The sequence below is a fragment of the Eurosta solidaginis genome, chromosome 2 (genome assembly GCF_040869045.1).
Source record: "Eurosta solidaginis isolate ZX-2024a chromosome 2, ASM4086904v1, whole genome shotgun sequence".
Classification (NCBI taxonomy): Eukaryota; Metazoa; Arthropoda; class Insecta; order Diptera; family Tephritidae; genus Eurosta; species Eurosta solidaginis.
Window position 1 is genome coordinate 134,216,432 of NC_090320.1, and position 26,503 is coordinate 134,242,934.

A 26,503-nucleotide genomic window follows, 5' to 3' on the forward strand; every position below is an offset into this window, starting at 1 on the left:
ATTTTGTTAAGGTTAGACCATTAGGTCTACTCAGTCTATATAACTTGGCAAGGGTAGTATCTCTGCCAAATTTCAAAGTAATATCTTTAACGTGTCAGAAATTATTTTTAATTCAAAGTTAATAATATAATGTTTTATTCAGTCAGGATTTCAATTACAGTTTTTATTATCAAGAACATTACAAAAAGACAACGTTGTTACTCTGCGACTCCTCGTTTCTCACTCTCTGTTTTATGACTGTCCAAAATGAAGAAGTACGTGTCAACATGGTCGGAATTACGGCATTGCCACCTAAATAAAATTTTGTGACAGCTCGGCCTCTCCTGATAATGGCATAGGCCCGATGTCAGCAACTTCACTATCTTCTTCGTCGGATGAATTATCGTCGATAGATGTATCAAGTTCGGGTGGCATAGAACACCACGGTTTCATTTTGTCTGCCGAATAAACGGATGCAAACTTTTTCTGACTGATTTGCATACCGTCGATATCGGTAAGTAAGTAACGATCTTTACCAAGTATTTTAGCCACCACAAATGGACCACGATATTTTGGTTCTATTTTACGGGATTCACCTGTTGCGGAAGGTTTATTTTGAATTACAACTAAATCATGTTCCTTATAACCAGTGGGCGTTTTATGTTTTTTATCAAAACGCTCTTTCCACAAATTACGTTGTTCTTGAATTGAAGACCAGGCGATGTCACGTTTATCTTGTATAGTTGTTCATTCTCTTCGTTGATAGTAGTTGATTTTGTATGATATCGTTTAATTTAAAATCGAATATAAGTTCATTCGGAGTATATCCAGTTGTAGAATTTGTTTGGGAATTTACTGACGATTGTAATTTACGCAAATGGTCGTCCCATTCTTTTGGATTTGAAGACGTAGTACGGAGATATGTTAAAATTAGCTGGTTTGCACGTTCAACCTGTCCATTAGCGCGTGGAGTTCGGACAGCAGTTTTAATATGTACTAAATTGTTGTCAGTGCAATACTTCATGAACTGTTTTGAAGTAAATGCTGAGCCACGGTTGGTGACTATGCGAGCAAGTAACCCAAAATAGCTAGATACCTCGTTCAACGCTTGTATAACCGGTAAAGTTTTAGTACTACGTACCGGTTTCACCACAATGTATTTTGTAAAAGCGTCACTAATCGCAATAATATGTGTATTTCCTCGCTTACTTTTAACAAATGGCCCTAAATGATCAATATGTAAAAGTCGAAATGGAATTGACTCCATGGGTTCGGTGTATAACACACCTTCTGGTTTTCCACCTTTCGATTTGGAGTAGCAGCATTCCACACAAGATACCGCGTAGTCTTTTACATACTTTCTTATTTTTGGAAACCAAAAATGTTGAAGAATTCGTCTTATGGTTTTCTCGATACCAAAATGACCAAAATCGTCGTGACAATAACGAGCTACACGCCATCATACTGCCTTAGGAACAACAAACAATAAATTACCATCTATGCGCCTATATAGGCGATGTCGCTGAAGGCAGTAATCCTTTCGAATATGTTTAGATTGAGGTGATTCGTTGTCGCCTTTCAACACTGCTATTACATCTCGTATGGATTGGTCTTTTAGTTGCATTGTCAACAACCAATCATCATCAGCATCATCAATACGTAGAATTTTGTTCGATGGTGCAGGAGCACGACTCATTGCGTCGACGTGAGCCATTCTAGTCCCAGATATATGAATTATTTCAGCGCCGTATTCCATTAGACGGACTAACCATCTCGAAATACGTGGTATGGGTGGAGTTTTAGCTTTTAGAGACGAAATCGCAGAACAAGCAGTGAAAATTTTAAACGACATACCTAGTAAGTATATACGGAACTGTTGTAATGCTTCAACAACTGCCAATACTTCGAGTTCATAGCTATGATAACTCGATTCTGTAGGTGTACAGTGACGACTAAAATACATAACCGCTTGCCACTTGTCACCTTCACCTTTCGCTTGCAACAAAACTGCTGCGATACCTACACTGCTTGCATCAGTGTGTACTTGATGTTGCGCATTAGAATCGTACAAAACTAGCACCGGTTAGTTACAGAGTCTGTCAATTAAAGTGGCATATGCTCTCTGTTGACACTCGCCCCATTCAAATTTTTCACTACTAGCTTTCGTTGTTAGAATAGTTTTCCACGAATTTTCTAAAAAAAACCGGTTAACCCGAGGAATCTTCTAATTTCAGCACTGGTTAGTTACAGAGTCTGTCAATTAAAGTGGCATATGCTCTCTGTTGACACTCGCCCCATTCAAATTTTTCACTACTAGCTTTCGTTGTTAGAATAGTTTTCCACGAATTTTCTAAAAAAAACCGGTTAACCCGAGGAATCTTCTAATTTCAGTTTGTGTCGTGGGTACCTTAAAATCCTTTATCGCTTGCACTTTTCTTTCACCCGGTTTTATACCGTCACGTGATATCTTATGTCCAAGAAAATCAATTTCATCTTTCAAAAATTCGCATTTATCTAAACGTAAAGTTAGACCGTTTTCTTTAACAACACACAAAAAATTGTCTAGTTTTCGTATACCCTCTTCTACCGATTGACTTGGAATAATTACATAATCCAAATACGCAATAATGTTCCTCGATTCACACGATTTAATAAGTTTGTTCATAGTTTCTTGAAACACGGCAGGGGCATTCACTAACCCAAACGGCATGCGATTGTATTCGTAGTGACCTTCGTTGGTCACAAATGCAGTGTATTTCTTCGAACACTCACTCACTTCAATTTGGTGAAAATCCATTTTAAAATCTAACGTAGTAAAGAAGTTATTACCAGACAACTTTGCAAAAAGCTCATCAATAATCGGCATCGGGTATGGCTGTTTTACAGTAATCTTGTTCAATTGGCGATAATCAACACACATTCGGAAGCTGTTATCCTTTTTTTCCACGAGCACGATTGGAGACGCGTACGGAGAACACGACGGACGGATTATTTCGCATTTCAATAAGTCTTCGATAATGTTCTTTACAATAGACCGGCGCTCGAACGGAAGTCGATAGGTATATCTGACGTTAATAATATATTCATGTTTACTATATTTGTTTTACCTACTGTACCCATTTCGTTGCTAAAACACTGTTTATATTTTTGCAACATCTTGCTCAAGTTACCAAATTCACCATCTTTAAGTTTCAATATTTCGTTATTCAGTTTTTCAATAACCCACATTTGATTGCCTTTGAACACGAAATGTTTATCGTTTCCATGTATTACGTTGATACCCAATAGCACCGGATAATCAATCATATTATCGTCTACCACTAACATTTCCGTGTACACATATTACCATCTATATTCAACGCAACATTAAGTTTCGAAGTACACTCATATGATGCTCCTCCGAAACCCTTCAATGTTATACAACAATTATCCAATTTTCCGAATTTACACGCCAAAGATTTTCTAATCAACGTACGACAACTACCAGTATCTACGAATGCATTAGTTTTCAAACCATTTACTTCGATTTCTTTAATAGGAAAATCATTCTCAACTTTATTCACAGAATTACAATTTGTTTTTGCTACCGTCGTCTTCCAATTATTCGTGGAGTGACTCACCTTCAAACATTTTGTACATCGTTCACGTTTTTGCGGCTCTGAACAATCTCGCGAAAGATGTCCGGGCTTATTACAATTATAACAAATAATTTTCTTCGTTTGATTATCTTTCTTTACACTGGCCTGAGTTGACTCTTCAACGCGCTTTACCGCATTTGATGTTTTCACCGTATTATATTTGCAATAATTAATTATCGCCCGTAAAAGTTCATTACACGTATTGTAGTTATTAACCGATACACTTCTCTTTAAATCAACGTCATTCATTCCGTATAAAATGTATTTTATTATAGATGCATCGTCAATATTACGGCGTCAACCCGTCGCTAAAACTCTATAGTAAAAAGATTCGGCACTTTCACTATAATTTCGCTTCATATTTATTAGTTCCATATGAACATCAGCAGCATTTACAAAACATGGAAATTCATTCAACAATTCATTAGCAAAATGTGACCAATTTAGAAATATTTCTGCCCTGGCATCTATCCACATTTTTGCTACACCTTCAAGTTTTGTTTGCACTGCATACAACAATATTTTATCGTTCCAATTATACACATTTCGTAGTTGTTCGACACGCTTTACAAATTGTTCAGAAGTTAAATTCTTTTTACTTGTGTCGTATGTAGGCAAAATTGCAATAATATCGCGAACATCACCAAAAATCACTGATTTATTTGTATTCGTTTCATTGTTTACATTTCTATACACTTCGTGTGGCAACATTCGTTCTTCTAATGTTGTCATTCCATTATTTCGTTGCTTCTCGCATTCGTTTGTTGTATTTGATAATCACTCGGTGCTTGATTTCCCCAGCAAAAATGTTGACCGTTGCCATTTAAAATTTCGTTTCGACCGAATATTTTAGGCATTCCAACATGTTGCTGCCTGTTCACGTTGTAGCTATACTGAAGCTCGTTTCTTACTACGTCGTTTCGCTTTCGATCCGCGATGACTGCGCTATCAGCAGAGAACGTCGGCTGCGACATTATAGTTTGCGTACCCCAATGAACATGTCTGTGATTTTCGCTAGCAGCTGATATTTGAATCGTAGGCTGGCTTTGAACACCAGGCATAGCGTTGTTTGTGTATGTATGTGCCACGGTTGGTACACTATATACGTTTGTACTTACATTTACTCGACCATTAGCGTCGGCCGATGACATATATATTTTCGCTTGCCCGTGAACGTTGGGAAAAGTGACTGGGCAAACCGGCGCCGCGCCACCATAATACGTCGGCAGCGAGATGCCATCGTTGGTTCCCCAACTACTTTTATATATATGCGTTTGCAAAGGCGCCATAAACGTTGCATCATTTGCCGTTGTGGTAACACACGTATTCGAACTTGAAGGCAACGTCACTGTAACTGGAGACGAGCTACTCAGTGGCCTACCTTCATCATGCGTATGCTGAAAGGAATTTTCTAACTCCTTCTTTTCATTAAATACCGCACTATTATTCATAGCACTCGTAAAACGCTCTTCATTAAAATCACACAGCTTTTCTACCAATTGCGCTTTATTACCGGCGGCAGATAAACCCAATTCTCGCAATTTCTGACGCAATTGCTCCACTTTTAATTCGCTGAATTTCGGCATATTGTATGTATTAAAATAATTTTTACACGACGTTACGAATGTATTTTTGTATGCACGAGTGTATGCACAATCTACCGCTCGACCGATTGTCGTTCATGCGCAGGTATTAACAAGAATTTTTCTTTTTTTATTTTCGCGTAGGCGCAAGCACATATCACTTATGAAAATTGTCAGAAATTATTTTTAATTCAAAGTTAATAATATAATGTTTTATTCAGTCAGGATTTCAATTACAGTTTTTATTATCAAGAACATTACAAAAAGACAACGTTGTTACTCTGCGACTCCTCGTTTCTCACTCTCTGTTTTATGACTGTCCAAAATGAAGAAGTACGTGTCAACATCGTCGGCATTACGGCATTGCCACCTAAATAAAATTTTGTGACAAACGGTTTGTTAAACTTCCAAATTTTCTTCTTCTTCTGGTGCCACGCCCATTTTTAAAATTTTTGGAATTTATAATTTGCGTCATGAAACGAATCCGCTTACCAAATTTCAATAACTCAGCGGTATTCGTTTTTGAGTTATCTCATTTTTTCATTTTTCTAAATTTTCGATATCGAAAAAGTGGGCGTGGTCATCGTCCTATTTCGCTTATTTCCAATACCAATCTATTCTGGGTCAGGTAATACCGAATTTAGTGAAGATAGCTCAGTATTTACTCAAGTTATCGTGTTAATGGGGGGACAGACGGACGGACATGGCTTAATCAAATTTTTTTCGATATTGATGATTTTGATATAAGAAAGTCTATATCTATCTAATTCTTTTTATACCTGTACAAAGTTATAATAATACCCTGTGTACAAGTACAGCTGGGTATTAATATAGTAGCGCGCCGAACGCCGCCGCTGCGTTTGAAAAACTACTAAAATCGGCGGCGGCGTTTATCGGCAGCAAATATCTCTAGTACCTTCTTCCAAATATCTTGAGATTTGTTTTGCATTAGCGAAAAAGTATGTCAAGTTCAACTCAGCTTAGTTTGATATTTGTAAAAGAAGGACAATTTCGTAAAAAAAATTTTGCTAATACTATTACGATTTTAAAGATATTTTTAAATTATCTTGCTATTAACTCTGAACCTACTTCGTCACGACATCCAAATGCAAAAAAATCTTATTTATAATGCAATAACATTACGTGAACGTATGTAAACGTTTTTAAAAAGTGGATTGATTTAAAAATTACGGGATCGCAAGAATCAATAAAAGGGGAATGCCCATTGTATATATATAGGTACTAGCAGACCCGGCAGAAGTTGTTGTGCCCTAAATTTGGCCTATATGCATACATTTTAATATGATTTCTCCGTCTAACTCTACCCTCCCCCCTCTTCACTTTTTTCTAATCCTTTTATTCACGCCTCACCCCGTCTTTTTCGCTTCATCTATCACCATCTTCGTCTCCTTCTATATCTTTCTCAGTCTCCCCCTTCTCCCTTTTCTCTTCACTCAAGTTCTTCTCATTCTTCTTCATCCCTTATTGCCTGTCCCAGAGGGTGGTATGTATTTTGTTCTAGTCCCAGTCCCAGTTCCACTCCGTTTCTCAGTCCCAGTCCCACTCCGAGTTTCAGTCGCAGTCCGTTTCCGGTCTACTTCCCGAAAAAAAGGGTTGTAAATACTAATATATGTAGGCAAATTTATATACCAAACTTCAGGCAAATCGCATAGGACGTATGTAAATAGGTATGTGGGTATTATTAATTCATGTCGTTATTTCGGCTTCGCATGCATATTTATCAGTTTTGCCAGGTTGATGCGACTAAATCAAATATCACAATGAAAATTAATTTAGAGGTCTCAGCAACGGCTTTCATTTGATATCCATATTACCCACACATTCTGGAGGTACCCGGGTCCATTTTGCGGCCTATATCTCTAGACCCTGTACGTCGATCGCAACCAAAGCTATGTAATAACCACCGCTTGAGGTAACGCAACTTGTGTGAAAGCTTGGACAAAATCGACCGACGCATCTCTTCAAACACCGGCAACCAACTAACACACATTTTAGCCTTTCTTTTTATATATTAGATTTTTATTTTTCACACTTCGCTATAATATTAAAACGAAATGCAGATATTCGTTGCTTTTGAAATTCGGCTTAAAAATTGAACTAAAGACTCTCCTGAATTAAAAAAAAAATGTCTTAGTACCTCTAAGCTGCGGCCCCCTCAGAAACCCCGGACCCGGGGGTAATCCCCCAATAACATTTAAAAAAAATTGCAATAAAATAGTATTGCGACAATAAACTGAGATATAACCTATCCTATATTTCAAGTTAAATCAAACTACACACGGTGTGCAAAACAAATTCAAAATCGGTTTAGTAGTTTAGGAGTCCATTGCGGAAAAACAATGTGATACGTGATTTTTATATATAAAGATAATGTATATATATTATATATAATATATAATTTAAAGACACACAAACCTGCGTACCATCCGCTACTTTTTCAGGTATTAGTTGTGTATTAGTTCCACTCTCAAAACAATTATAATCCGGCCCATGTGGAGTCATTATGGAATGAAGCGTAGCCCCTCCTGGTAAAAATCCATTTTCTTTTGCTTCATACTTTCCCAGAATAAGACCCATGAATTCAGACATGCAGTTTCCTATAGAAATTAACAAGTATATATGTAGTTTTATCATGGAGTTTAAACCAGGGATGCACCTTAAAGTTAAGCTAATCGTTTATCAAAAAATTTCCACCGTTTCCGTTGAAATACTTCAAAATATTATCGATAAAGAAATTATCAAGATAAATTGTATCTCATTTTTAACCGAAACGAAAAGCTTTCGTTAACGTTAAAAACGTTAAAAAACGTGATACTTTATGTTTGAATTGTGCTGGCAATGCTATAGACATGGTGAAGCCGTAAGGTGGTAACAGCGAGCGGACATACACACAAACTCCATGTAATTTGTTTGTGTAATTCGTTGGTGGTAATGTCAAAAATACTCTGAGAAATGTTTGTACTGTCAAAATTCATTAGAAAAGTTGCAATCAGCTTGGCTAATGCTTTCACCTTTAATTACTCCGCCATCAATCAGCTTTGCCAGTATAGTTCGAAATTAATAATCAAAATAAACGATTTGATGTCGTTTTGATATGGCAGAAACCGAAACAAAATCGTTTCGTTAATTCGTAACGAAATGATATCGTTTGGTTGGTTGAGCATGCCTGGTTTAAACACATAATTGCCTTAACATGTGAAAGCTGACACCGTTATACATTCAAATAATGCTTTCGTTTAAGAAACTTGTCAGATAAAAGGGACTAATGCCCGATTTTTCAGTACGAGTTTAAACTGTAATTAAAGTTGACTAGATTTTAACCTCGCCACTTCAATAACATAAAGTGTTGCTGCTCATCTTAGCTTGAGTGGCCAAAGTGGAATTTTAACTCTAGTCAACTTTAACTGTAGTTTAAACTCGCACTGAATAACCAGGCATAACTTTCAGTAATGTTTATTTATAACATCAAATAACGAGTTGCGTACAAAAAGACATGTGCCCATAAAGAACCTCAATAAAAAGAACTGAATTCGTGACTTCAAAAAATCGTTATTGTGCCAGTTTTTTCTTTTTTAATTAAATAAAATATTTTTAAGTTATTCATACGTATTGTTCAATGGGACACATAGACATAAAATTTTCTTCATGTGCCATATCGCGAATATACATATAGTGGCTCACAAAAGTACCTTGCATTCGAAACTGATTATAAAAGCCTCTGATTACTTTTACATTTTATTATTTATTAGTAAAAATTCCAGATATTAAAGCAAATGATTAAAACAAATGATATTATGAGATATTTAAATTTCAAAATATTTTTTTTATTTTCCGTAAATTAAAAACAAATGTTAGGCGCGATCATGATTCAATTACTAGAGGTTTGTTCTTCAATGACGGCAGAGCTTTGACACTCCCATATTGAAAAATCTGGACGGGTTGCTATTACGAAGTAAGGAAATCGGGTAATAATTCAATCCCCTTTAGCGAAAGTTGTTATAGAAAAGTACTTTTAGTAGTATATTAGTACTGATAATAAATTTGTAAATGCCAACAGGTTTTGCAGGAAATAATTCATTTTCTACTAAATATTTCGTGAATTGATAAAGAGCTATGTTGGTTTAGAATTTTATTCAAAAATACACTATATCACAATTAGTTTCAAAAACTCTCTATATGAGCATAAGTTCAATGTATTTTGACATAAGAGGGAGTTAATGAAAAGCATTGTGAGACGTTCTTCAATCTAATTCTAATATAGGGCGTTTTTGTGACAAATCATGAAATGGGAAGTTTTTGAAAAATATATTGAGATAGGACGATATTGAAAACGCAGCCGACATGGTCTGAAAAAAAAATAAAAGAAAATGGCTTATTGTCTTAGAACTTTGTATTCCGGTCTTGACTCTGACAGAAGAGTTCAGCTTTTATGCGCTCCTGCTACACAGGGAGTATTTACCTTTTTATTCTTACATTTCGGAAAGCTCCTTTACGTTAAGTATTCATGGAAGTGTTCCGGATAAAACGGAAATTTAGAATATTCGGAACACGTTCGTTTGATACTACCTCACGAGGTCCGAATATACATAATTTTCAAAATATAAACCGATTCCCCAAATTCTTAAATGGAGACAAATGTTCCGAACATACGGAATGAATAAGTTAACATGTTCAATGTACCAATATATCGTTATGGCATTTCCATTATTTACTAATGACATTTTTACATGAATCGATTTACTAGTCGAGTTTTTGTCGTTGAAAGATGAATTTTGAAGTGGATTAGGTTTCGTATGTTCATAGATTTACGAAAGTGCACGATTCCTTGGTGTCCGTACTTTTCATAAAATCTATGTTCAGCCACACTAATAGATATGGCATAGCTAATAAATTAATCATAAAATTAAAATAAATGTTCTAAGGAATTATGCACTTCAGTACTTATCGGGTATTTGTAAACTGATTGCTTTCTATTTCTACTACTAATATTTTTCGAAAAATCGCAAAGAAACAACACAGCTAACGGATGTCAATTCCATTTGGGAGCAAAATGGCTGCAATTGTCAAAAAATGTGTCTGTCGAGCAAACCTCTTGTGATTGAATCATGAGGCGCGATAACCTCCGAAGAAATTTTACTCCGAGCTGCTCTTCCAATTTGCAATGTGGCTCCTTTTTCGTTCTTCCTACAAATTGGCGGGACGGGACCTACTTGTTTTACGCCGACTCCGAACGGCATCTGCAAGGCAGATGAGTTTTCACCGAGAAGCTTTTTATGGCAGAAACACTCACGGATTGCTCGCCAAACACTGCCGAGGGGCGACACCGCTTAGAAAAATTTTCTTCTAATTGAAAAACCTTGAACCCAGGATCTTCGGTGTGGTAGGCGGAGCACGCTACCATTACACCACTGAGGCCGCCAGTTCCGTAAATTACCACATACAAAAAGTCCACATTTAAACAACAAAAAAAATTTTAAAAATTTTCCGTTTAGATGGACGACTAAAAATGCTCACTCATTGTGTCTTCTAAGAAAACTATTCTCCCAATTTTCTAAGCAGACATACCTACACAGCATGGCAGAACCTCCACCATACCCCACAATTGCCTTAAAATATTTGAGCTGCAACATTTAATTTCGCTTCCGTCATATCATGCGGAGACCATCTGATGGAAATATGCTAGATTTGATTTCATCACAAATAAAATAATTTAAAAAAATTTTTTTAGTTAAACGGTTTTATTGAAAACAATACTTACATTTAGTAATAATAATATTAAAAGCTAGGAATAATTAGGTAGGTCCTAGGTACTAGTGGTATGGCTTAGCTAAGAGCAAAACTTAAAAAAATATTGAAAATGGGCGTGACCCGCGCCTTTTTTGTTATTCTCTCTCCAATACTTTTAATGCCATAAGACGAATCAAATCTATCAATCCGAACGAAATTGGCATAAACATATTTTTCATAGCTACAACTGTTTGCTCTGAAAATGAGCGAAATCGCCTGAGAGCTGCTCCTCCTTCTTTATAATAGCTCTGATAATGTGTCTGTAAAATTTGAAAATAAGTTCATAGTAGAACCATAAATTGTATATTATTGCACAGCCTTATAACTACTAACCACAATAATCAAACAACAGCGTTTCAAGTGCACAACTGGGTATGTAATGCTCGGTTTCACCCGAGCTTTGAATATCTTACTTGTTTATGCGCTCCTCTATTTGTTTCATTCCATTCTTGGGTTTGTGGCAGGCATGCTTAACCAACGAAACGATATCATTTCGTTACGATAATTAACGTTAATAAACGAAACGAAGTCATTTCGTTTCGTTTATTAACGTTAAGATCGTCAAATTAACGAAATGATTTCGTTTCGTTTTCTGCCATATCAAAACGAAATCAAATCGTTTATGTTGATTATTAATTTCAAACTATGCTGGCAAAGCTGATTGATTGCGGAGTCATTAAAGGTGAAAGCATTATCCAAGCTGATTGCAACTTTTCTCATGAATTTTGACAGTACGAACATTTCTCAGAGTATTTTTGACATTACCACCAACGAATTACACAAACAAATTACATAGAGTTTGTGTGTGTATGTGCGCTCGTTGTTGCCACCTTACGGCTTCACCATGGCTATAGCATTGCCAGCACAATTCAAACATAAAGTATCACGTTTTCGTTAACGTTTTTAACGTTAACGAAAGCTTTTCGTTTCGGTTAAAAACGAGATACAATTTATCTTGATAATTTCTTTATCGATAATATTTCGAAGTGTTTCAACGGAAACGGTGGAAATTTTTTGATAAACGATTAGCTTAACGTTAAGGTGCATCCCTGGTTTGTGGTGTAGTTTAAAGATTGGCGTTGATTTTTAGGGCCGATTGATGAGGGCTTTGATGGTTTTCCCCTTAAATTAGGGGTTATTCTCTCACCGTCAATGAATTTGGCCAACTGCTCTTAGTCGTTTTTTCCAAATAACCCCGCTTTTGACGCCGTTTTAGTAATCTTTAAATTGTTTGGCAACATAGAAAAACAAACAAATCTTAGGTTCGAACTGCTTTCAAAGCAAAATTCAAAAAACGTCTGTGAGACAATAATCTTGTCGCCTAGCTGTTATTTTGTTGTTTTATCCTAACGGAAGAAAAAACCTACTTCTCTTTAGACGAGCTCTTTCGTAAATGTATTGTAACGAATTTAAGGAAATCCTGCTTGTTATGCACCTTCTTCTAACGTTCGAATCGCTGAACTGTCGAATAAATAACTCCAATATTGAGTATTGCAATATGGTCTTTGTTTAGTCTACTTTGGGAGTAGTACAATTATATTTCAATGTCACGAACGTCACAACAGCGTGTGTAAATCAAATTGAGTACTGATTCCTCTACTTGCGCTGCTTTTACAATCTCGGTTGCCTCGTCCGCATATTTCACCTAAGGCCTGGACGTTTCACCTTCTAGAACTGTTGTATCTCCTGCTTGGAAATTGAACTATATGCGTGTGTATGTGTGAGTCACAACTTCGGCTTATGATTACATGGGTGGGTTTGAGATATATCATCACTTCGAGCTGCTTGCTATGGGTGTGCAGGTACATAAGTTTGGCTGCTTACTATAATTGTTGTTGTGATTATTTACTAACAGCATAGTTACGCTAATATTCGTGGAGGGCAGTGTCCACCTAAGTCTGATCATCCCGATCAGACAAATCTCTCGATCCAACCGCTGCTAGCCTATCCAAGTGAACCACCCTTCTATTTCGTGGTTTCCCAATTGTTTGTATGCGGTAGATGAGATCACTCCTCTTCACAACTCTGCACGGACTTTCCCAACTACACCAAAATTTGGATGGAACACCTTTCCGCCGGTGAGGGTTGTATAACAGTACCAAATCTTTCTCCAAGAAACCTTCCGTTGTTTGGCCACTGGACTACTTCGAAGAACTTTAGTTTAACAGATTGGCTTTGCATAATCAGTATTGTTCTGACGTTTCACAACAGTAGTGCGCCCTGGCTTGAAACCACCCTTGCATTCTTTCTGGGAAATTCTTTCCTTCCTTTAGTGCGTCCATTAGGTTTGTCAATGCCAGTGTTTTTCTCGCAGGTATATGCCATGGTCAAATAAAAAGTCCACTCTCAATATGACTTCATCAACGATCCCTGCTACAACGAATTTGTGTAGAACAGTGATCTTTCCAATTTAGACTTCACATACCGCTTCTCCTTGGACTTGGTTATACTCACAAGTGACCATACGCAATCTTGATCCATGTAATGACTTTACTCTCCTGTTCACCAAATCAGGTCGGATTATGGAATGAGATGCGCCCGTATCTATAGTCAGTAAAAGCTCCTTCTTCCGATTTGTGTTAGAATGATACCGGGACATTCAACAGCTGGAGCTAGCTCTCGATCTTTACAGGCTCGCTCTTGCTCATCTCCTCCAGTTTTGTACTTAAAACCAACCATGCTGTTGAAACCACTAGGGTCAATACCACAATGACGTGCAATGTGACCTGGCTTCGCGTATTTGGTAACTCTTCCGCTCCGCTTTGGCGATCCTTTCAGTGCCTCCGATATTGTGTTCACCTAGTCTGGCCTTTCTACTTCGACACGGCGTGCTTTAAAAGCTGGCTTACACAGAAGCGATGCTGTTTCCTCAATCAGAGCATGTGATACCGTTTCTGCGAATGTAGGTTTTGGGTTTGCGTATGTCGCTCGCTTCGTTTCGACATCCTGAATTCCATTGTTGGTGCATTCCACAGATGCGCCCGCATTTGCAAGGTGAGCCAACTTTCAATGTCCTCCGCGATGTTGCAATGTTTCACCGGCCTTCTGAAAGCGGTTTAGTAACTCCATTTTGTATATCTGTCTCCTATGTTCGGTTCCTTATCGCCTTTCCACAGCGTCCGTTCTTCCTCTGGAATGGTCTGTAAGATCTCAGCAGCAGGTCCTTTTAACGCTACGAGCAATACAGCAACTTTATCTTCGGTAACGGGTACTAATTCCGCCTGAAAAACGCTACAGTGATCTGTCAGCTTGTAGGGCCTATGTATTACTTTGGAACCATCTGTGTGCACATGTATCACCTCATCCGGCATTTGAGCACACTTGCGCTAACCAGCCATTTTGTGGACTTAAGATCTCCTTCGAAGCGCAGATAGGGAATAGGGTAGTCTGTTCTTCCTGTGATTGATGACGCTATACTACTATGGCCGTATGGTCGGCGCTCAAACTGTCCGGAGGCACTGAGCCTGTTGTTGTTGTAGCGATTAGGTTACTCCCCGAAGGCTTTGGGGAGTGTTATCGATATGATGGTCCTTTGTCGTATACAGATCCGATACGCTCCGGTAACACAGCACCATTAAGGTGCTGGCCCGACCATCTCGGGAACGATTTATATGGCCACATTGAACCTTCAGGCCATCCCTCCCTCCCCACCCCCAAGTTCCATGAGGAGCTTGGGGTCGCCAGAGCCTCGTCTGTTAGTGAAACGGGATTCGCCGCTCGAAGGTGAGGTTGACAATTGGGTTGGAGAAGCTATATATTGCGCTACACAACCCCTTGAATCCCAGGCACTGAGCCTCGTTGCAGTTGTTAATGCTATATTCCTTAATACCAGGTCTACAGGTGGAATTTGCAGAATAGCATACAGTGTAGCAGTCGAGCTTGTTTTCAGGGCTCCCGTCATTTTTTAAGGTAGGTTCTTTTTTGAGTGGCTGTCAACTAAATAAGGATTCCATAGTACACTCTAAAGCGAATTCGTAAATTTACTACCAAAATGGTAGGCAACACTTTAACGACTATAAATGTGTAATTTTACACATTTTTATTTTTACAAATTTCTTGTTGCATTTTACGCAACACATATGTAATACTTTAGACATTATAAGCCTAAAATTGTACACACCAGTTGCTTATATTTACACCGTAAGAGCGCGATTTTAAACATTAAGGGCCTATTTTTTTCATGTACATTTGCTTGTAGTGAAAAAGTCGTAAGAAGCCATCGAACAAATGAATTTGTGGTACACAATGGTGACACCTTCAACCACGGCGTCTTTACACACAAACTTTTCCAATATATTTGTAAAACTTATTCGCTTATTTATATTTACAAAAATATTTTAAAGCTTATCAATTATTTATATTTACATATATTTTATAGCTTATTCACCAATTGATAATTTATATTTTAAAGCTTAGGCTAAGTTTATGATCGAGCGTAATCGCATCACGCGATGCGACGAGAAACGCTCCATTGCTTGTTACATTTTCGCTAGCGTTATCGCTGGCGATTGAGTGTTTATAGTAGAGCGAAATCGCAAGCGATGGAATGTTCACCAATATAACTCAACATCTTTTTATTCACATTGTGGCAGTGTAGAGAAAGCAACACGCGTACATTAACTCGTTAAATTTTATTATTAGAAAATAGTTATTTGTGACGAAAAAAATATTTAAAAAGTATACATAAAAAAAAAATATCAAGTACATCCAATCGCGATTGTGGTAATCTGCATGACGCAAATTCCACAAACACTGCTTGTCACGTACCTTTTCAATAAAAACATCCATATTGTTTCGCTAATTTCGCTCAACTGAATGAAAATATTATGGTTGCAAATTTTCGTCGCTTTTCTCGCTTGTAATCGCTCAATTCGCTTTACGCTAAATGTCTTTGTCATAAACATCTCCATATACACTAATATAATTTATCGCTAACAGCGATTCTCGTCGCTCGCGCGATGCGATTACGCTCGATCATAAGCTTAGCCTTATTCTCTTTTTTACACCACGAGACGACAAACGCGACGATTTCACAGGAAATGAAAATTTACAGTAACCTAAAGCAAAATACGTATGAGTGACCGAAATTTACACATTGTTGTATGAAAATGCAACTCTTGCACTCTTCTTGCGTAAAACTATGTACCTTTCAAATCAAATTGTAATATCATACATTTTTTTATTTTCAACATGAATGCGAACAAAAAATGTGCATTTTACACCAAAAAATTATTTCAACAGGAATTTACCCCCATTTTAATCTTAATTTTATACAAAAGTTTTATAGCGTAGAGTATGGTATAAAATCGCTGTAAATATACAATGAGAGCGATAAGGCGTGCAGCCCTTACACCACAAGATTCTTTTACATGCATAAAGTGCCGTCGAGACCTTCTTCCCTGTCTCCCCCACGTTGTGCTTCCATGATAACTTACTGTCTAGGATGATTCCTAGATATTTTTTTCAAGGTTTCTCCTGTAGGGTCATCCTTTATAGCTTAGGCTAGGTCCTTGTGCCTTTTGGTAAACAAGACCATATCCGTGTTCTCTGCGATGGCAGTCAACTCGACATTAGATTCCCAGGTATTAATATCCTGAAGCGCCCGATTCATCAAAGAGCTAATCGTTGGAAGGCATTTTCCACTTACGACAATTAAACGTCATCTGCGTAAGTTTTACAGGTCCCTCATCGAGTCCCTCACTAGGGTAGGCACCTTGTCGTTGGTGTGAGGGCTTGGCCGAACTCCATAGCGCCCGACTATTAGGCGGAGCTGTTTAGGACTGACATCTACGCCGATTCGCCTCATAGGATGCCCACGGGATGTCGGTGACCAAGAACTGCCAACCCCCTAATCCAGGGTGTTATGCGGAACATGCCTATTTGACGATTTGCAGCCAGGGGATAAATTCGGCTGTATTCGAATGAAGCCTTCCCGATACCGGGCCACCTCGGGAAGTATTTATGGCCTTACCACAGTAAGGGGCGCTGCTGTGGCGGACGGTTCTTTCCCCGTATATAATACTGGACCGCTGAGTCCGCCTTGTTGGGCAGGTGGTCGTACGACCAAGATGAACGACTCATTACCTGATTGTAATAAGGACGATGTAAAGAGGAGGACTGAGTCGCAACCCAAGGACGACAAATACGAATTAAGCGATGCGTCGGGCTCAGGGAGCGAGAGCAGTGCTGGTTCAATGAACTCCGTGTTGGAGAAGCACACAAATGAAAACGGAATAGAAGAGTAGAGAAGGGTACGGAGCAGAGGAAGTAGAAGAGCTCTCTCGCTGTACCCTGCAGCACTAAGAATTGTACAACGCTTAGGAGCAGTGTTCGACCCAACAGAAGTGGAGATCGAGCGCTTGGAATGGGCCCAGAAGGTTTGCTGTGAGAAACCCTCGGTTCTGGAACCGGTATGAGGAGGAAGAAGTGTCGAATGGCAGAATGAAGAGGCAACGTTCGGCGGAAGAAGACAAGCCTACTTTGAAGAGGCAGAAAGGACCCAGTCCTAGAGCCGCGAGGCAGGGCAGTCGCATAGACAATACAAATAGACCCAAAGCTGTAAGACAGATGGGCTCCAATAGCGAGGTAGCAACTACCTCGAAAGCTGTGATGGTGGCTGTGTGGTATAATGGTGTGAAGATGATAGCGTGCGAAAACATCGCGAGCTTGCGGTGGCTGGGGGAAGTGGTTCCAAACCTCCAAAGGCAAGGCACGAACGCGCGGTTTGAGGTGGTGGAAAAAGCGCAAATCCCCACGGTACCAAAAGTTAAGGTATGGATAACATGCGTGATGAAGTCGGAGGATACACTGCGACTTCTGCAGAATCAGAATCCGAACATACCGACACAGGATTGGAAGGTACTTACTGCATCTCGACCTACCGAGGATGGTCAGTTCTACATCTTCCAAATAAACAAGCAGGCGGAGGATATTTTGTACACGCAGCTTGGAAAAATGTCCTTTGGCACTAGCAAAATTTACATGTGACTCAGGAAAAGAAGTCCGAGGATAAAAACCATAATACGCTAGAGGTGGGCGAAGTCGAGAAGGACCTCAAAAGCCTAAGGGAAAAAAGACAGGTGGAGGTCCCAGACGTCACCACGAACGTGCTAGAAGAGGACCAACCGCTAACTGGTGCTGTGACTCGCACAGAGGAACACCCGGCACAACAGTCAGGAGATGCTGAAGGGTGCCTCGAATACTCTAAACCAAAAGTGCAAGGGGAGGACGACGACGTCAAGACGAAGGTGCTGGAGGGGGACAAACGGCCCAATGGTGCTGCGAGTCCTACAGATAAACCTCCAACACAGTAAAGTGGCGTCGAGCGAACTCCTCCTAACCCTTGAGGAGGGTTCGTTTGACGTGGCACTGTTCCAGGAGCCGTGGTTCTCATCGGGAGGAAAGGTTTCTGGACTTAGCGCGCGCGGGTTTGGCGTTTACTACGCGCAAACGGAAGGACGGGTGCGAGTTGTAGTAATGGTAAGGAAACAGCTGCATTCATATATGCTGCCTAATTACACCACTGAGGATTTCATAGCAGTGGCCTTTGAGCAAAAAATAAGCAGGCATTTATCCTGGCATGCTGCTACCTGGCCCATGCTGCGGGGGTTCCACCGATGGAGTACAAAAGGCTAGTACAGGAGGAAGGGCGCAAAAGGCGGTTGGTCATAGGAGCAGATGCAAATGCGTGGGTAGGAGCAGATACGAACGAGAGAGGCGAATCTCTTCTTTGTTAGATTCTGCAAACCAATTTGCAGATAGCCAACAGGGGAAATGTCCCTACATACATTGGTCCAACATCCAGCAATGTTCTTGACAATTCATTGAGCTCCGAGCGTGATATATCAAGGTATGATTGGATGGTTCTTGATAGACCATCCTTCTCCGACCATGCGTATATCAGCTTCAGCATCCCCCTAAAGAGGTTAGAGAAGGGAGGAACCTTTAGAAGCCCTAGGTCAACGAAGTGGACTAAATTCCAGAAACATGTAGAAACAAAACTGGGACAACCCAAAGAGGTTGCTAATGTAGAGGAATTGGAGGAGTTATGACTGCGTATAACAAAGCTTGCCCTCTAAGAAGATTCAGAGGAAAAGCAAAGCCGCCATGGTGGAGCAATGAGCCGAGCCTTCTAAGAAGACAGGTAAAAGAAAAGTTTAAGCTCGCAAAGACAGCGGAAAGCGAAGCATGTCAGGACGAGTACAAGGATCTACTGAGGATCTACAAGTGTGAAATTACCGGGGCGAAGAGAAAATCGTGGAAAAGTTTCTGTACGGACATAGAGTGCTCCAGCGAAACAGCACGGTTAAAAAAAGTCCTAGCAAAGGAAAACATAATCCAGGGACTAATAAAGAAAGAGAACGGGGAATGGTCATATAATAGTAAGGAATCCTTGAGGTGCTTCTCGATACACATTTCCCATCGGGAGACGGTTTAGAAGAGCCAGCAGACATCACTCACACTTCGATCATGGAGCTAGTAGTGCCGGGCTTGGTGACCGATACCACGATCGAGTGGGCAGTGAAGGCATTTTCTAAGTATAAATCGCCGGGCCCAGATGGTATATTCCCGGCCATGCTACAAGTCTCAAGTAGGGCGACCGTGGAATGGCTTAAAATAATATTCGATGGGTGCATAAGACTGAATCATGTACCGCACTCTTGGAGAACTGCTCGTGTAGCTTTTCTAACAAAGGCGGGGAAGATCGATCACGTGTATCCCAAAGACTATAGGCCCATAAGCTTAACATCATTTCTGCTCAAAAGTTTTGAGAGGCTGATAGATGTGTACATAAAATCCAACGTGGATGAAAAGCTGCTCTCCACAACAAAGCATGCGTACACCAAAGGCAAATCGGTAGACATCGCATTGCATAGGGTGGTAATAAGCATAGAGAAGTCCCTGGAATATAAGGAGTATGCTCTAGGAGTCTCCTTGGACATTTCCGGGGCTTTCAATATTGTTGCAAAATGGGCGATTATGGATGGTCTTAATTACATTAAAGTACATCTTGCCTTAATCAGATGGATCGGCTGCATGTTAAATTGCAGAAAGATCACATCACAATGGGGATTGTACGAGGCCACGAAATCAGTGGACAGGGGCACGCTGCAGGGAGGGGTGCTATCACCTCTGCTGTGGACGCTGGTCATCAACCAACTTCTCAGGCAATTTAATGAGGGACCCGTAAAACTTACGGCTTACGCAGGTGACGTTGCAATTATCATAAGTGGAAAGTGCCTTCCAACGATTCGTTCTTTGATGGATCGGGCGCTTCGGGATATTCATACCTGGACATCTAATGTCGGGTTGAAAGTCAATGCGGAGAAGACGGAGATGGTCTTGGTTACAAAGAGGTTCAAGGTCCCAAATTGGACCAGGCCTAAGTTGGGAGGGGTGACCTTACAGGAGAAGCCTTGCACAAAATATCTAGGAATCATCCTAGACAGTAAGCTGTCATGGAAGCTCAACGTGGAGGAGAGCATCGAAAAGGCCTTAACGGCACTCTATGCATGTAAAAGAATGCTGCGGTGTACGTGGGGCCTATCGACCTCTCTTTCTCATTGGGTTTTTACAGCGATTGTAAGCCCTATTCTATACTATGGAGCTCTTGTTTGGTGGAAAGCCACACAAAAACAACATACCTGCGCTTCGAGGGAGATCTTAAGGCCACAATAGAGGTGGACGGTTGGCGCAAGGGTGCGCAAATGGCGGACGAGGCGATACATGTGTACACCGATGGCTCCAAAGTAGTGGAAGGAGTAGGGTCTGCGGAATACTGCGCTGACCCGGAAATAAGCAGATCCTACAGGCTGCCGCATTTCTGTAGCGTTTTCCAAGCGGAAATATTAGCAGTTACCAAAGCAGTAGAAACCCTAGAAGAGAATAGCTTAAGCTGCAGTCGTGTTAACTTTTATATTGACAGTCAAGCAGCAATTAAGGCAATAATCTCGCATAGCACAGCATCTAAATGCGTGTTAGAGTGTAAGCAGTCTCTGGAGAGAATCGGGACAGGGAGAAGCATACATCTGTATTGGGTTCCAGGGCATATGGGATTAGATGGGAATGAAAAAGCGGACGAACTAGCTAAAAAGGGCGCATCCCTTGAAACTTGCTCCGTAGACGTCCCAATTTAATTGGGCACCTCTCGCCTTCGCCATAAGTGAATATAGATATTCCCTATAATCCTCGTTAGGGCGTTTACGGCGGCTCCTTTATGCGCGATGCACCTCAATCGATGAGACTACAACCCCAAACTCCTTTTGTAATGATCGCTTAAGCAAATCCCAACTGGCGATTCCCCGCTGACTGCGAACGAAGATTTTCGCAGCACCCTTTAATAGCTGCTTACCATAAATAAACTTTTGCAGTTCACCCCACTGCACCGCCGTGGCATTTGCTTCGAAATCATCAAGCCATTCTTCGACTGAATGCTGCCCCGTACCACTAAATGAAGAAAGTGAGCCCTCAATATCACGTAAAGTGAAAGCCGAGCGCCACACTCCTTCTGCCGGCAAAATACACGATTGGAGTGACTCGCTTTGACTATCAGAGCCATCCTCCTCGTCTACAGTAAGACCGAAGTGTTCGCACAATCTATCTTGCAACGTTGATTTACGCCCGTTTGTCCGTAATCCTAAATCTCCTAATTTCGCTTCTATCACAACTACCGTTAGTGAAAATATCTCATCCCTGTCCATTCTGAATTCTTAAGCTTATATGATAAACCTATAAATTGTTAAAACTGCTCTTAGTTATTATTAAATAAATTTGAATTTATTAATATTAGTAAGATAGCTTTATGTAATTTTGTGTATAATGTAAGAAAATATGGGTACTTTCCAACTCTTCAATAAGAATACATAGGATATAGTTTCACTCTAACTTTGTTTAAGATATATTTATATTTAGCTTTCCTATACGATTTTAGTTAACATTGAATTATTCTTGTAAGAATGTATTTACGATGCTTTCAAATTTCCAATTGGGCTTTATTAATTGCAATTTTACTATTTTCCATAAGTTTATCTCTTTTATACTCCTTAGTGTACAATATATTCCATATAACTTGCAATTAGAAGTCTTACTCTAGTTTTCTCTCTTTCCGAAAAGTTCCAATAAGAATAAACATCAATGTAAACAAATTAAAATTGATAGGTTGTTACAGTATGTAATTGAAATTCAAAATGCTGTCCTATCTTTTAAGATATAGGTTTATACAAAAGTTAGTAATTACTTTGTCTTCGACAATTTCAATCAAATTAAAATATTTCGTATTCTTGTTACAAATACAATGAGTTATTTTCTCACACGTCTATGTTTATATTTATTCAAAATGTAGTGATTAACGTTTTAGAACTAAATATTTTTCTCCTTCTATCTACTTAAGGCATACCTGTTACAATTGTACGTACAAATATACATATACGAATAAGAATTTTTACGATCTCGCCTCTGTCCTGTGCACTGCTGGTATCTGCTGCTAAATGCTTCCTTTATACCGCGTCTACTCTGCGTTGTATACTGTTGTTTTTCCCACTCACAATCGCGTCAACTATCGCAACTACTCTGTGATTTGCATTATGGAGTTACTTTTCACACACACGATAGTTCAAATACCATCGCATCTACACAGCGATGTTTACATTCAATACCAACTGATTTGCTTTCTGCGTGGCACAAGCTGACACACACGCAAGAATTTAAGCGAACTTTTCCGCTTCTGGCATAATTCATGTGATATTTGTTAGTTATATATTTAATACAGTTTTAGTTTTTTAGATTATTAAATTTATTGTAACACTTATATTAAGGGTTTTCGTGTCTATGCGCGGCGGCTTTTAAATCTGAACTGCCTGTTCGTTGTCCTTGTTCAAGTTGTCGTCGTCTTTTCGTTGTCATAGTCTTCGTCATGTTCTGTCAGTTGCGTTGTCAGATGAAGTTGTGTTGCCAGATGGAGTTGTGCTGCCGGATTATAATCCCACATATATAGTATAGTCTAGTTTTTGGTCGGTTATAAATTCCAAGAGACAGACTAAGGGCTTCCCCATGACCATGGAGTATGATGACGAATTCTCCAGCAATACGCAAGATACGTGTAACCTGTTTGCCAAATTATTTCGGAAGTTATATTCAAAGTTTACCTCTTCACCAATTCCGGTATTTCACTCTGGATACCAATCTTAAATTTCTTCTTTTGATATTACTGCAGATGATGTTCTTCTGTCGATCTCTAAGCTGCCAAGTAGCACAAAATCAGATATTGATATTCTCCGTTATTCTGTAAAATATGTTCGAACACCTTTGCAGAGCCTCTGGCGCTTCTCTTTCGAGAATGCCTGAGTAATGGAAGTTTTTTAGACTCATGGAAGTTATGCTCCATAAATCCCGTATATAAATCTGGTAGCCGCAATGATATACACAACTACAGACCGATTGTTAAGCAGAGTACCGTGGCAAAAGTATTCCATCATATATTGTATAGTAAACTCGATTACATCGGTAATACTATAGTTGAGTGCCAGCATGGATTCTTCCCTGGAAGGTCCACCTCCACTAATTTAGCTTTAGTCACCAATCAAATTGTCGGTGCTTATGAGAGCCAAGAGCAACTTGATGTTATTTATACGGACTTCTCTAAAGCGTTTGACAAGGTCGATCATTCGATACTGCTACACAAGCTGACGATGTACGGTATCAATGGTAACCTGTTAAAATTCTTCTCAAGTTGTTTGGAAAACAGGATGCTATATGTGTCAATTGGAGCCGATAGGTAATCCTTGCTTATCAACGCCTGGTCAGGAGTTCCTCAGGGTACCCATTGTGGTCCTCTACTATTCCTAATTTGTATCAATGATCTGCCTCAGCAATTCAAGTTCGCTAAATGTTTAATGTGTGCAGACGACGTCAAGCTTTTTCTAAGAGTCCGTGATACTTCCGACCACTTTAACTTACAATGCGATCTCAATTCTTTTGCCGAATGGTGCTCAAACAATAACTTGCTCCTAAACACAAACAAATGTTGTGTTATTTCATATTCTAAAAAGACAACCGCAACATATTTTAATTATAGACTAAATGACAGATCTCTGAATCGCTGTCATGAAATTAAAGCTCTGGGTGTGATTTTTGACCCTAAACTTTCCTTTTCAAGTCACATTGATTTCATTGTCTCGAAGTCTTTTGCAATGGTTGGATTTATTACACGTAACACAAAAGATTTTAAGGACCCTATGACGTTGAAGGCACTTTATACCTCTTTTGTAAGAAGTCATCTGGAATACTGCTCAATAATAAGGAATACATTTTATGAAGCTAACTCGCACAAAATTGATAGAGTTCAAAAATTTTTACAAAAATTGCATTGCGTTTGCTTCATTGGCCCGATGGTCTCACATCGTACACTAGCAGGGGGAAATTGCTCGGTCTTCAGGCTTTGTGTGACAGAAGAACTTGTTTCTCACTCACGTTTGCCTATAATGTTATAAACTCTAACATCAACTGTTCCGACTTATCCAGCTTATTCATTCCGTATTTTCCTCCACGTTATCTACGGAATAATAGACTATTTATCGAAGCAACTCATAGAACGAACTATGCTATGAATGAGCCTATATCCACGACTATACATCTAGCAAATCGATATAGCAGTGTTCTTAATTTTAATAATAGATTATATAAGTTTAAGCTTGAACTCTTTTCTATTTTTAACTAGTCTGTAAGAGAGCCTGTACTTTTTAGACTGAATGAATAATAAATAAATAAATAAATAAATAAAAATATATATATATAGTATATATACATTTTTTTTGCAATTTCAGCCCCATTTTAACAGCTAGAAGCTTCAAATTTCACCAAATGCTTACGTGTATAGCATATATTGATGTCTGAAAAACTCATTGAGATCGGTGGTATACATAGTATATATCTCATACAACCGATTGTTCAGATAAGAAACTTTGCGCAATTTCTGCCCCGTTTTAACAGCTAGAATCTCCAAATTTCACCAAATGCTTACGTATATAGCATATATTTTTGTCTGAAAAAATCATAAAGATCGGTGGTATATATATTATATACCCCATATAAACTGTCATTTTTGCCCCTTTTTTACGGCTAGAAGCTTCAAAATTCATCAAATAGTTTGCGTCATATATTTTTGAAATACGTGATTCGTAGTCATAGTTTTTACATGCAGACCACAAAAAAACGTGAAGCTTTGCATCCTCACACACAGTACCTACCCATTTTTATAACTTTCATGAAAATGAAATGGTATATTAATTTCGTCACGAAACCCAAAATTGTAAGTCTTTAAAGGAAAATAGATAGACCCACCATTAAGTATACCGAAATAATCAGGATGAAGAGCTTAGTTGATTTAGCAATGTCCGTCTGTCCGTCTCTCCGTCCGTCCGTCTGTCTGTTTGTATGCAAACTAGTCCCTCAATTTTTGAGGTATATTGATGAAATTTGGTGAGCGGGTGTATTTGGGTGTCCGATTAGACATTTGTCGGAACCGGCCGGATCGGACCACTATAGCATATATCCTCCATACAACCGATTTTGCAGAAAAAGAGGATTTTTGTCATATCTTCCTCAATTTAAAAGATTGAAGTTTCAAACTTCACCATATACTTTCGTATATTGCGCATATTCTTGTCTGAAAAAATTGATGAGATCGGTCGTATATATAGTATATATCCCCCACAACCGATTGTTCAGATAAGAAACTTTTCGCAATTTCTGCCCCATTTTAACAGCTAGAAGCTTCAAATTTCACAAAATGCTTACTATATAGCATATTTTGTTGTCTGAAAAAAATCATAGAGATCGGTGGTATATATAGTATATATATGGTGGTATATATAGTATATATATGGTGGTATATATAGTATATATATATATATATATATATATTTGCGCAATTTCAGCCCCATTTTAACAGCTGGAAGCTTCAAATTTCACCGAATGCTTACGTATATAGCATACAGGCGCGGATCTACGGGGGGGATATCCCCTATTCGCGGGCCATTTTTTTCTCAACGGAATATCATAGACAGTAAAATTTTGCGTATGTGCTTTTCCTTGCGTGCAAAAATGTGCCCAAGAACAATTTTTTTGCACGGTTTTTGCAACAATTTTAAAAATAGAAATTTATTTCACAGAAATAAAAAATGTGCTCTTAAAGAGTTTTTAATTACAAGCAAATTGATGTTTGAATTGTCGGTAAAAGTCTAGTTGAGGGGTCGACTGCTAATACGCTACCAAAAATATCGAGAGAGGTGTCAAAAGACGCGTGTTGACCTCGAAAATAATAATGTGAAAAATAAACTCAATTCAGTAAAAAAATAACATAACATACATAAATTTTTCAATTCACACTGTCAGTTTTATTTCATATAAAATAAGATTTACTGGAGCACTTACATAAATGAAATGTTAGATTTCATTGTTTGGTTTGCTTATATTAACTTTTTCTAAATAAGTACATTT

The 26,503-nt window shown here is 38.9% G+C and overlaps 1 protein-coding gene across 7 annotated transcripts in view; it reads right to left on the bottom strand.

The window, feature by feature from the left end:
• hgo (homogentisate 1,2-dioxygenase) overlaps positions 1-26,503 on the bottom strand; it is a 1,123,318-nt gene that overhangs the window by 312,947 nt on the left and 783,868 nt on the right. For 5 of the 7 annotated variants that reach the window (XM_067766247.1, XM_067766245.1, XM_067766246.1 and 2 more), the window contains one exon: positions 7,637-7,818. The exons of 1 other annotated variant lie outside the window; for it this stretch is intronic. In XM_067766247.1, the coding sequence (XP_067622348.1) occupies positions 7,637-7,818 (182 nt within the window). The remainder of the gene's footprint in view (positions 1-7,636; positions 7,819-26,503) is intronic. One more of the 7 variants, XM_067766250.1, reaches the window with a different exon arrangement.